Source organism: Oncorhynchus kisutch, unplaced genomic scaffold, assembly GCF_002021735.2.
Source record: "Oncorhynchus kisutch isolate 150728-3 unplaced genomic scaffold, Okis_V2 scaffold4017, whole genome shotgun sequence".
Taxonomy (NCBI): domain Eukaryota; kingdom Metazoa; phylum Chordata; class Actinopteri; order Salmoniformes; family Salmonidae; genus Oncorhynchus; species Oncorhynchus kisutch.
The window spans coordinates 246,738-259,255 of record NW_022265962.1 but is presented as its reverse complement, the minus strand read 5'-3'; the positions used below and the strand labels follow the sequence as shown (position 1 = coordinate 259,255).

Below are 12,518 nucleotides of genomic sequence, written 5' to 3'. Positions count from 1 at the left end.
TGACTAGGTACTGGTACCCCGTGTATATAAGGTATCATTGACTAGGTACTGGTACCCCGTGTATATAAGGTATCATTGACTAGGTACTGGTACCCCGTGTATATAAGGTATCATTGACTAGGTACTGGTACCCCGTGTATATAAGGTATCATTGACTAGGTACTGGTACCCCGTGTATATAAGGTATCATTGACTAGGTACTGGTACCCCGTGTATATAAGTTATCATTGACTAGGTACTGGTACCCCGTGTATATAAGTTATCATTGACTAGGTACTGGTACCCCGTGTATATAAGTTATCATTGACCAGGTACTGGTACCCCGTGTATATATAGTTATCATTGACTAGGTACTGGTACCCCGTGTATATATAGTTATCATTGACTAGGTACTGGTACCCCGTGTATATATAGTTATCATTGACTAGGTACTGGTACCCCGTGTATATAAGGTATCATTGACTAGGTACTGGTACCCCGTGTATATACGTTATCATTGACTAGGTACTGGTACCCCGTGTATATATAGTTATCATTGACTAGGTACTGGTACCCCCGTGTATATATAGTTATCATTGACTAGGTACTGGTACCCCGTGTATATATAGTTATCATTGACTAGGTACTGGTACCCCGTGTATATAAGGTATCATTGACTAGGTACTGGTACCCCGTGTATATATAGTTATCATTGACTAGGTACTGGTACCCCGTGTATATATAGTTATCATTGACTAGGTACTGGTACCCCGTGTATATATAGTTATCATTGACTAGGTACTGGTACCCCGTGTATATATAGTTATCATTGACTAGGTACTGGTACCCCGTGTATATATAGTTATCATTGACTAGGTACTGGTACCCCGTGTATATAAGGTATCATTGACTAGGTACTGGTACCCCGTGTATATAAGGTATCATTGACTAGGTACTGGTACCCCGTGTATATATAGTTATCATTGACTAGGTACTGGTACCCCGTGTATATAAGGTATTATTGACTAGGTACTGGTACCCCGTGTATATAAGGTATCATTGACTAGGTACTGGTACCCCGTGTATATAAGGTATCATTGACTAGGTACTGGTACCCCGTGTATATAAGGTATCATTGACTAGGTACTGGTACCCCGTGTATATAAGGTATCATTGACTAGGTACTGGTACCCCGTGTATATAAGGTATCATTGACTAGGTACTGGTACCCCGTGTATATAAGTTATCATTGACTAGGTACTGGTACCCCGTGTATATAAGTTATCATTGACTAGGTACTGGTACCCCGTGTATATAAGTTATCATTGACCAGGTACTGGTACCCCGTGTATATATAGTTATCATTGACTAGGTACTGGTACCCCGTGTATATATAGTTATCATTGACTAGGTACTGGTACCCCGTGTATATATAGTTATCATTGACTAGGTACTGGTACCCGTGTATATAAGGTATCATTGACTAGGTACTGGTACCCCGTGTACATAAGGTATCATTGACTAGGTACTGGTACCCCGTGTATATATAGTTATCATTGACTAGGTACTGGTACCCCGTGTATATAAGTTATCATTGACTAGGTACTGGTACCCCGTGTATATCAGTTATCATTGACTAGGTACTGGTACCCCGTGTATATAAGTTATCATTGACTAGGTACTGGTACCCCGTGTATATATAGTTATCATTGACTAGGTACTGGTACCCCGTGTATATATAGTTATCATTGACTAGGTACTGGTACCCCGTGTATATAAGGTATCATTGACTAGGTACTGGTACCCCGTGTACATAAGGTATCATTGACTAGGTACTGGTACCCCGTGTATATATAGTTATCATTGACTAGGTACTGGCACCCCGTGTATATAAGTTATCATTGACTAGGTACTGGTACCCCGTGTATATATAGTTATCATTGACTAGGTACTGGTACCCCGTGTATATACGTTATCATTGACTAGGTACTGGTACCCCGTGTATATATAGTTATCATTGACTAGGTACTGGTACCCCGTGTATATATAGTTATCATTGACTAGGTACTGGTACCCCGTGTATATATAGTTATCATTGACTAGGTACTGGTACCCCGTGTATATAAGTTATCATTGACTAGGTACTGGTACCCCGTGTATATAAGTTATCATTGACCAGGTACTGGTACCCCGTGTATATATAGTTATCATTGACTAGGTACTGGTACCCCGTGTATATATAGTTATCATTGACTAGGTACTGGTACCCCGTGTATATATAGTTATCATTGACTAGGTACTGGTACCCCGTGTATATAAGGTATCATTGACTAGGTACTGGTACCCCGTGTACATAAGGTATCATTGACTAGGTACTGGTACCCCGTGTATATATAGTTATCATTGACTAGGTACTGGTACCCCGTGTATATAAGTTATCATTGACTAGGTACTGGTACCCCGTGTATATATAGTTATCATTGACTAGGTACTGGTACCCCGTGTATATAAGTTATCATTGACTAGGTACTGGTACCCCGTGTATATATAGTTATCATTGACTAGGTACTGGTACCCGTGTATATATAGTTATCATTGACTAGGTACTGGTACCCCGTGTATATAAGGTATCATTGACTAGGTACTGGTACCCCGTGTACATAAGGTATCATTGACTAGGTACTGGTACCCCGTGTATATATAGTTATCATTGACTAGGTACTGGTACCCCGTGTATATAAGTTATCATTGACTAGGTACTGGTACCCCGTGTATATATAGTTATCATTGACTAGGTACTGGTACCCCGTTGTATATACGTTATCATTGACTAGGTACTGGTACCCCGTGTATATATAGTTATCATTGACTAGGTACTGGTACCCCGTGTATATATAGTTATCATTGACTAGGTACTGGTACCCCGTGTATATATAGTTTATCATTGACTAGGTACTGGTACCCCGTGTATATATAGTTATCATTGACTAGGTACTGTACCCCGTGTATATATAGTTATCATTGACTAGGTACTGGTACCCCGTGTATATAAGGTATCATTGACTAGGTACTGGTACCCCGTGTATATACGTTATCATTGACTAGGTACTGGTACCCGTGTAATATATAGTTATCATTGACTAGGTACTGGTACCCCGTGTATATATAGTTATCATTGACTAGGTACTGGTACCCCGTGTATATATAGTTATCATTGACTAGGTACTGGTACCCCTGTGTATATAAGGTATCATTGACTAGGTACTGGTACCCCGTGTATATATAGTTATCATTGACTAGGTACTGGTACCCCGTGTATATATAGTTATCATTGACTAGGTACTGGTACCCCGTGTATATATAGTTATCATTGACTAGGTACTGGTACCCCGTGTATATATAGTTATCATTGACTAGGTATGGTACCCGTGTATTATATGTTATCATTGACTAGGTACTGGTACCCCGTGTATATATAGTTATCATTGACTAGGTACTGGTACCCCGTGTATATAAGTTATCATTGACTAGGTACTGGTACCCCGTGTATATATAGTTATCATTGACTAGGTACTGGTACCCCGTGTATATATAGTTATCATTGACTAGGTACTGGTACCCCGTGTATATATAGTTATCATTGACTAGGTACTGGTACCCCGTGTATATATACGTTATCATTGACTAGGTACTGGTACCCCGTGTATATATAGTTATCATTGACTAGGTACTGGTACCCCGTGTATATATAGTTATCATTGACTAGGTACTGGTACCCCGTGTATATATAGTTATCATTGACTAGGTACTGGTACCCTGTGTATATATAGTTATCATTGACTAGGTACTGGTACCCTGTGTATATATAGTTATCATTGACTAGGTACTGGTACCCTGTGTATATATAGTTATCATTGACTAGGTACTGGTACCCTGTGTATATATAGTTATCATTGACTAGGTACTGGTACCCTGTGTATATATAGTTATCATTGACTAGGTACTGGTACCCCGTGTATATAAGTTATCATTGACTAGGTACTGGTACCCCGTGTATATAAGGTATCATTGACTAGGTACTGGTACCCCGTGTATATATAGTTATCATTGACTAGGTACTGGTACCCCGTGTATATAAGGTATCATTGACTAGGTACTGGTACCCCGTGTATATAAGGTATCATTAATCATTGTGTATTTATTATTATTATTAGTATAATTTGCATCTCATCTTCTCTCTTCATTGTTGGGGACGTAAGTCAGCATTTCACTGTTAGTCTACACCGGTTGTTCACAAAGCATGTGACAAATACAATTATATTTCATTTTGATCTGCTCTTGTGAAAAGCTGACTTACGCACTATATAGGGAATAGGGCTCTGGTAGGGCTAAAGTAGGGAACTATATAGGGAGTAGGGCCAAGGTGAAAAGTAGTGATCTATATAGGGAATACCAGGAAGGCAAGGAAGGCATTTGGAAGGCAAGTTTAAGGTTAAATCCACTGCTAGACCAGACAGATATCTCTAGACATTCAATGCTGTATCGCCTGTCCTCAATTAAACTGTATTGTCCCATTTCTATAACATTCATTAAATGACACACACACACACCTATACAATCTCTCTCTCTCTCTCTCTCTCTCTCTCTCTCCCTCTCTCTCTCTCTCTCTCTCTCGCTCTCTCTCTCTCGCTCTCTCTCTCTCGCTCTCACCTTGCATCATGTTCCTGTAAGCGTTATCAGTGATGGAGTAGATATGAGGAGGAACCTCGTGGCGTTTCTTCCCCTTATATATCTGAATGATCTTCTCTGAGTAGATAGGAAGCATCTTATAGGGGTTCACCACCACACAGAACAGACCTGAATACGTCTGGAGAAGAGAGGAGGGGAAGGAGAGGAGGGGAAGGAGAGGAGGAGGGAGGATGGAGGAGGGAGGAAGAGGAGGGGAGTGGAGGGGAAGGAAGAGGATGGAGGAGAGGAGGAGGGAGGATGGAGGAGGGGAGAAGGAAGAAAGGAGGAGGAGGTGATAGGAGAAAGAGGGGAGGAGAGGGGCAAGAGGAGGAAGAGAGCAGGGGAGAAAAAGGAGGAAGATGATGAAGAGGAGGAGGAGGAGGAAAGGTTAGGATCAACATAGAGCTAAAACCAAATCATCATTTTTGTGTGTGTGTGTGTGTCTATACGGATATTGTCTATACACTTGTATGCGTTTCCTGCAGTCAAATGACCAAATCACCCTCCAGTGGCCTCATGGGTGGAATGTTCATATTCATATTATTAATCATTTTATAAACACTATTCATAAAAACCCGCTGAGAATTCTGTGTTTCTTCGTCAAACGTTTTTGTTAGATTCCAGTCTTCTGTGATGTATATAAAGTGTAATACTGGGATACAAACTCAACATGTAATACATTTCAACTCTGTATCTGACATGGTTCAGGGGTCTTCTTCTGTTAAAGCCCATCACCATGTGTGTCTTCTTCTGTTAAACCCCATAACCATGTGGGTCTTCTTCTGTTCAAGCCCATAACCATGTGGGTCTTCTTCTGTTCAAGCCCATCACCATGTGTGTCTTCTTCTGTTAAACCCCATAACCATGTGGGTCTTCTTCTGTTCAAGCCCATAACCATGTGGGTCTTCTTCTGTTAAAGCCCATAACCATGTGGGTCTTCTTCTGTTCAAGCCCATAACCATGTGGGTCTTCTTCTGTTTAAACCCATAACCATGTGGGTCTTCTTCTGTTCAAGCCCATAACCATGTGTGTCTTCTTCTGTTCAAGCCCATAACCATGTGTGTGAGGTGTATACTTTTGTTTCAAAGTAGATTTGTTTAAGATTACCCAGAAACACTCTGTGTGGCGCTGATTTAGCCCACTGCAGTAAAAGGTGAACAAATAAGTGCTATCTAGAACCTAAAATGGATCTTCGGCTGTCCCCATAGGAGAACCCTTTGAATAACACTTTTTGGGTTCCAGGTAGAACCCTTTTGGTTCCAGGGAGAACCCTTTTGGTTCCAGGGAGAACCCTTTTGGTTCCAGGGAGAACCCTTTTGGGTTCCATATAGGACCCTTTCCACAGAGGTTTCTACATGGGACCCAAAAGGCTTCTCCTATGGGGACTGAAGAACGCTTTTGGAACCCATTTGTTGTAAGAGTGTACTCACGTAGATGAGGCTGGAGAAGTACCTCTCTTTGAGGTTGTGGAGGACAGAGGCCTCGTTGAGACAGGTCAGAGCTGCCATGTCCTCCACCTTACTGAACTTAGGAGGGTTCATCTTCTGGATATCATCCTTGTTGACTGTCGCTTTCCTACCGTTAGCCAACTCTACCAGCACCTGGAGAGGAGGAGGAAGAACAGGAAGAGGAGAAGGAGGAAGAGGAGGAAAAAGATGAAGAGGAGGAGAAGGAGGAAGAGGAGGATGAAGATCAGGAGCAGGAGGAATAGGAAGAAGAGGAGGGAAATGAGGAGGAAGATGAGTAGGTGGAGGAAGAGGAGGAGGAAGAAGAGGAGAAAAGGAGGAGAAGGAGGAAGAGGAGGAAAAAGATGAAGAGGGGAGGAAGGAGGAAGAGGAAAAATATGAAGAGGAGAAAGAGGAGGGGAAGGAGGAAGAGGATGAAAAAGATGAAGAGGAGGAAGAGGAAAAGGAGGAAGAGGAGGAAAATGAGGATGAGGAGGAGGAAGAAGAAGATAAGGAAGAAGAGGAGGAGGAAGATTTACTAGGGTCCTGGTGAAAAGTAGTGTACTATATAGGGAATAGGGTGCCATTTGGGGTGTAACATCCTTACATCGTCTCCCTTCTCCTCCTTGATGCTGGCGGCCTCAAACCCCTCCTTCTCTGACGGGATCCACACCATCTTCTTGGCCGACCAATCAGCCTGCCCCACACCACTGTTCCTGAAGTCGTCATCCTGCCGCAGGAACTTGCTGTCGTCAGAGGCGGAGTCGGCAGCCATCTTGGGAAGGTCGTCGTCGGTGACAGGAAGGTCGTCTGTGATTGGAGGGTCGGTCTCAAAGCTGAGGGAGAGGGAGAGAAAGAGAGAGGAAAAGGGAGAGAGGAGAAGGAGAAGGAGAGATATAGGAAGAGGGGGAGATATGAAGAGAGGAGGAGAGATATAGGAAGAGGGGGGAGATATGAAGAGAGGAGAGATATAGGAAGAGAGGAGGAGAAAGAGAGATATAGGAAAAGAGGGAGAGATGAAGAGAGGAGTAGAGATATAGGAAGAGAGGAGGAGAAAGAGAGATATAGGAAGAGAGGGAGAGATGAAGAGAGGAGGAGAAGGAGAAATATAGGAAGAGAGGAGGAGAAGGAGAGATATAGGAAGAGGGGGAGAGATGAAGAGATATAGGAAGAGAGGAGGAGAAAGAGAGATATAGGAAGAGAGGGAGAGATGAAGAGAGGAGGAGAAGGAGAGATATAGGAAGAGAGGAGGAGAAGGAGAGATATAGGAAGAGAGGGAGAGATGAAGAGAGGAGGAGAAGGAGAGATATAGGAAGAGAGGAGGAGAAGGAGAGATATAGGAAGAGGGGGAGAGATGAAGAGAGGAGGAGAAGGAGAGATATAGGAAGAGGGGGAGAGATGAAGAGAGGAGGAGAAGGAGAGATATAGGAAGAGGGGGAGAGATATAGGAAGAGAGGAGGAGAAGGAGAGATATAGGAAGAGAGGAGGAGAAGGAGAGATATAGGAAGAGGGGGAGAGATGAAGAAAGGAGGAGAAGGAGAGATATAGGAAGAGAGGAGGAGAAGGAGAAATATAGGAAGAGAGGGAGAGATGAAGAGAGGAGGAGAAGGAGAGATATAGGAAGAGAGGAGGAGAAGGAGAGATATAGGAAGAGAGGGAGAGATGAAGAGAGGAGGAGAAGGAGAGATATAGGAAGAGAGGAGGAGAAGGAGAGATATAGGAAGAGGGGGAGAGATGAAGAGAGGAGGAGAAGGAGAGATATAGGAAGAGAGGAGGAGAAGGAGAGATATAGGAAGAGGGGGAGAGATGAAGAGAGGAGGAGAAGGAGAGATATAGGAAGAGAGGAGGAGAAGGAGAGATAGGAAGAGAGGGAGAGATGAAGAGATATAGGAAGAGAGGAGGAGAAAGAGAGAGATATAGGAAGAGGGGGAGAGATGAAGAGAGGAGGAGAAGAGATATAGGAAGAGAGGGAGAGATGAAGAGGAGGAGAAGGAGAGATATAGGAAGAGAGGAGAAGGAGAGATATAGGAAGAGGGGGAGAGATGAAGAGAGGAGGAGAAGGAGAGAGGAGTAGAAGGAGAGATATAGGAAGAGAAGGAGAGATATAGGAGGAGAAGGAGAGATATAGGAAGAGGGGGAGAGAGTATGATGTTATAACTATCCCTCTGATGATGATGAGGAATTCACAAAACATCAACTCAAACAACAACAATCACAACAATTAATAGGAAATGCTACTTTAGACCTCAGAAACATTCCAACGGTCTGTCCTGTCTGTCTGTCTGTATGTCTGTCTGTGTCCAGTCTCTCTCTTCCCCTCTCTCTTCCCCCTCTCTCTCTCTCTTTCTCTCTCTCTGTATCACTCTGTGGTTTAACAGCACATTTTAAATTCATCCTCCAATGCCTCGTTATATCGGTCTACAGCTTCAGTTTCAATCTCAATTAATTTTTGATTTATTCAGGTTCTCATTCCCAATCTCCTACAACCACATAAATAAATAAAGATAAACAGTACAGCCTCACTTATCAATCTGCCTCTCAGGTAACCCCCTCTTCATATAGTGAACTGCATGGTCCACGTCATCATTACTCACTGACAGCTCTTCTTCTCTCCCTGCTGCGGGTCACAGGACCCACAAGGCTTTGCAGCAGCCCAGCTCCGCCTGCCCATGACCACGACGCCATAGAATATGTAAAATATCAGCAGGATAACTGCCGCTATAAAACCTTGAAACAGAGGTTGATAAGCCATGCTGAGAGGACGATAACGATGACCATGTTTGGTTGAAACCTCTCCTCAAAGCCCACTGCCTCTGATGGCCCTATACAGAGAGATGCTAGGGGGTTTGCGTCCCAAATGGCATCCTAGTCCCTACGTAGTGCACTACTTTTGACCAGGGCCCATAAGATTAAGGGCACAGCCAGGGACTTAACCACTTCTATTCCTTATAAGGGAACTGTGTGTCCAGTCAGTGTCTCCTCTCCTGTGGCCAGCTCCAGCCTAGCGTTACTGTTGACACCAACATGATGACCTGTCATTCAGTCAGTCACTAGGCCACTTAGTCTCTGGTCTCAGCATTAACATCTATTTATTTGTTTATTTAACAGTTAGTTAACTAGGCAAGTCAGTTAAGAACAAATTCTTATTTACAATGACGGCCTACCAGAAGGCAAAAGGCCTCCTGCGGGGACGAGGGCTGGGATTAAAAATTATATATATATACACACACACACACACACACACACACACACACACACACACACACATATATATACAAAAATATAGGACCAAACACACATCACGACGAGAGACAACACAACAGTACATAAAGAGAGACCTAAGACAACAACATAGCTAGGCGGCAACACATGACAACACAGCTTGGTAGCAGCATAACATGGCAGCAGCACAACATGGCAGCAGCACAACATGGCAGCAGCACAACATGGTAGCAACACAACATGGTAGCAACACAACATGGTAGCAACACAACATGGTAGCAACACAACATGGCAGCAACACAACATGGTAGCAACACAACATGGTAGCAACACAACATGGTAGCAACACAACATGGTAGCAACACAACATGGCAGCAACACAACATGGTAGCAACACAACATGGCAGCAGCACAACATGGCAGCAGCACAACATGGCAGCAGCACAACATGGTAGCAACACAACATGGTAGCAACACAACATGGCAGCAACACAACATGGCAGCAGCACAACATGGCAGCAACACAACATGGTAGCTGGGCCAGTGGGGTTACCAGGTACTGGGCTGTGTGGCGGCTGGGCCAGTGGGGTTACCAGGTGCTGGGCTGTGTGGCGGCTGGGCCAGTGGGGTTACCAGGTACTGGGCTGTGTGGCGGCTGGGCCAGTGGGGTTACCAGGTACTGGGCTGTGTGGCGGCTGGGCCAGTGGGGTTACCAGGTACTGGGCTGTGTGGCGGCTGGGCCAGCGGGGATACCAGGTACTGGGCTGTGTGGCGGCTGGGCCAGTGGGGTTACCAGGTACTGGGCTGTGTGGCGGCTGGGCCAGTGGGGTTACCAGGTACTGGGCTGTGTGGCGGCTGGGCCAGCGGGGTTACCAGGTACTGGGCTGTGTGGCGGCTGGGCCAGCGGGGATACCAGGTACTGGGCTGTGTGGCGGCTGGGCCAGCGGGGATACCAGGTACTGGGCTGTGTGGCGGCTGGGCCAGTGGGGTTACCAGGTACTGGGCTGTGTGGCGGCTGGGCCAGTGGGGTTACCAGGTGCTGGGCTGTGTGGCGGCTGGGCCAGTGGGGTTACCAGGTACTGGGCTGTGTGGCGGCTGGGCCAGTGGGGTTACCAGGTACTGGGCTGTGTGGCGGCTGGGCCAGTGGGGTTACCAGGTACTGGGCTGTGTGGCGGCTGGGCCAGCGGGGTTACCAGGTACTGGGCTGTGTGGCGGCTGGGCCAGCGGGGATACCAGGTACTGGGCTGTGTGGCGGCTGGGCCAGTGGGGTTACCAGGTACTGGGCTGTGTGGCGGCTGGGCCAGTGGGGTTACCAGGTACTGGGCTGTGTGGCGGCTGGGCCAGCGGGGTTACCAGGTACTGGGCTGTGTGGCGGCTGGGCCAGCGGGGATACCAGGTACTGGGCTGTGTGGCGGCTGGGCCAGCGGGGTTACCAGGTACTGGGCTGTGTGGCGGCTGGGCCAGCGGGGATACCAGGTACTGGGCTGTGTGGCGGCTGGGCCAGTGGGGTTACCAGGTACTGGGCTGTGTGGCGGCTGGGCCAGCGGGGATACCAGGTACTGGGCTGTGTGGCGGCTGGGCCAGCGGGGATACCAGGGGTCGGGTCAATTCCATTTCAATACAGGAGATGAATTGAAATTCACATTATTGAATGGCGCTGTTGTATTTTGAATAGATGGGAGTTGAAATGGGATTGATCCCAACTCTGGTGTCAAACCAACTTCTGGTGATGATGGTTGTATTTTCAATAGATGGGAGTTGAAATGGGATTGATCCCAACTCGGGTGTCAAACCAACTTCTGGTGATGATGGTTGTATTTTGAATAGATGGGAGTTGAAATGGGATTGATCCCAACTCGGGTGTCAAACCAACTTCTGGTGATGATGGTTGTATTTTCAATAGATGGGAGTTGAAATGGGATTGATCCCAACTCGGGTGTCAAACCAACTTCTGGTGATGATGGTTGTATTTTCAATAGATGGGAGTTGAAATGGGATTGATCCCAACTCGGGTGTCAAACCAACTTCTGGTGATGATGGTTGTATTTTGAATAGATGGGAGTTGAAATGGGATTGATCCCAACTCGGGTGTCAAACCAACTTCTGGTGATGATGGTTGTATTTTGAATAGATGGGAGTTGAAATGGGATTGATCCCAACTCTGGTGTCAAACCAACTTCTGGTGATGATGGTTGTATTTTCAATAGATGGGAGTTGAAATGGGATTGATCCCAACTCGGGTGTCAAACCAACTTCTGGTGATGATGGTTGTATTTTCAATAGATGGGAGTTGAAATGGGATTGATCCCAACTCGGGTGTCAAACCAACTTCTGGTGATGATGTTTGTCTTTTTTTAGGTCTATGAATTGTTGCACAAGGTGACATGCTAATAAATGAAATGGCAGTTGGAAAAAGTCTATCACCTGACATAAACATCACTCTATTATCCTAGCCTGTATGTAAACACAGCCTCTGTCAAGAGGTCTAAACCTTTATGGCACAGTAGGTAGGTAGTGTCGTGCTTATTGCCAGTTCAAACCCAACCCAACTATACCCTTGTATCACCACAACACTAAAACACAAGCTGAGACCCAGGGGATCGGGTCCTACATGGAAAAGTCGAAACGTCATCTAAATTTAGCGACAACAACTTATCTGAAAGTCCAATAAAGTGCACATTGTTGGTTGAAACATTGCAAAGCAACACGTAGCACCTGAACACGTGCAGCCCGCCTAAAACCTTGTAGCATATTTCCTTTTCCAACGGTCTTTCTTCTAACAGAACTGACAATAGATATATATTTCCGTGTTCAAACAACGATGTCCTGCGCGCAGTAAGATACTTCTCTATATGCACCTCTCTGTAAAAAACGGGACCTGTTAGCCGGTAGACTATTCGCATACGGCCACATTTATTTAAAAGGAAGCAGACTCAATACTCACGTTAGTCTTTCTCCGGTAGATGATGGACTCGGGATGTAGTCTATCCTACACAGTTGTCTGGGTATACGTTACTCCACGAGATAGCGGGACGGGACAGGTAAACTGCTTAGGGTTGAACTATCCTTCCACCGGATGAAGCATCCTACCAAGGTATTTAAACCGGCCCGCTCCGCCCGTGGGAGGAGAGCAGGTCGCGCGGT

The 12,518-nt window shown here is 45.5% G+C and overlaps 1 protein-coding gene across 1 annotated transcript in view; it reads right to left on the bottom strand.

The window, feature by feature from the left end:
* Positions 1–12,518, bottom strand: part of LOC116352994 (myosin-11-like) — a gene marked incomplete at its 3' end in the record, with an annotated part of 80,492 nt that extends 67,974 nt beyond the window's left edge. The window contains 4 exon segments of the mRNA XM_031821793.1: positions 4,690–4,846; positions 6,138–6,308; positions 6,760–6,988; positions 12,319–12,518. Of these exon segments, the coding sequence (XP_031677653.1) occupies positions 4,690–4,846; positions 6,138–6,308; positions 6,760–6,927 (496 nt within the window).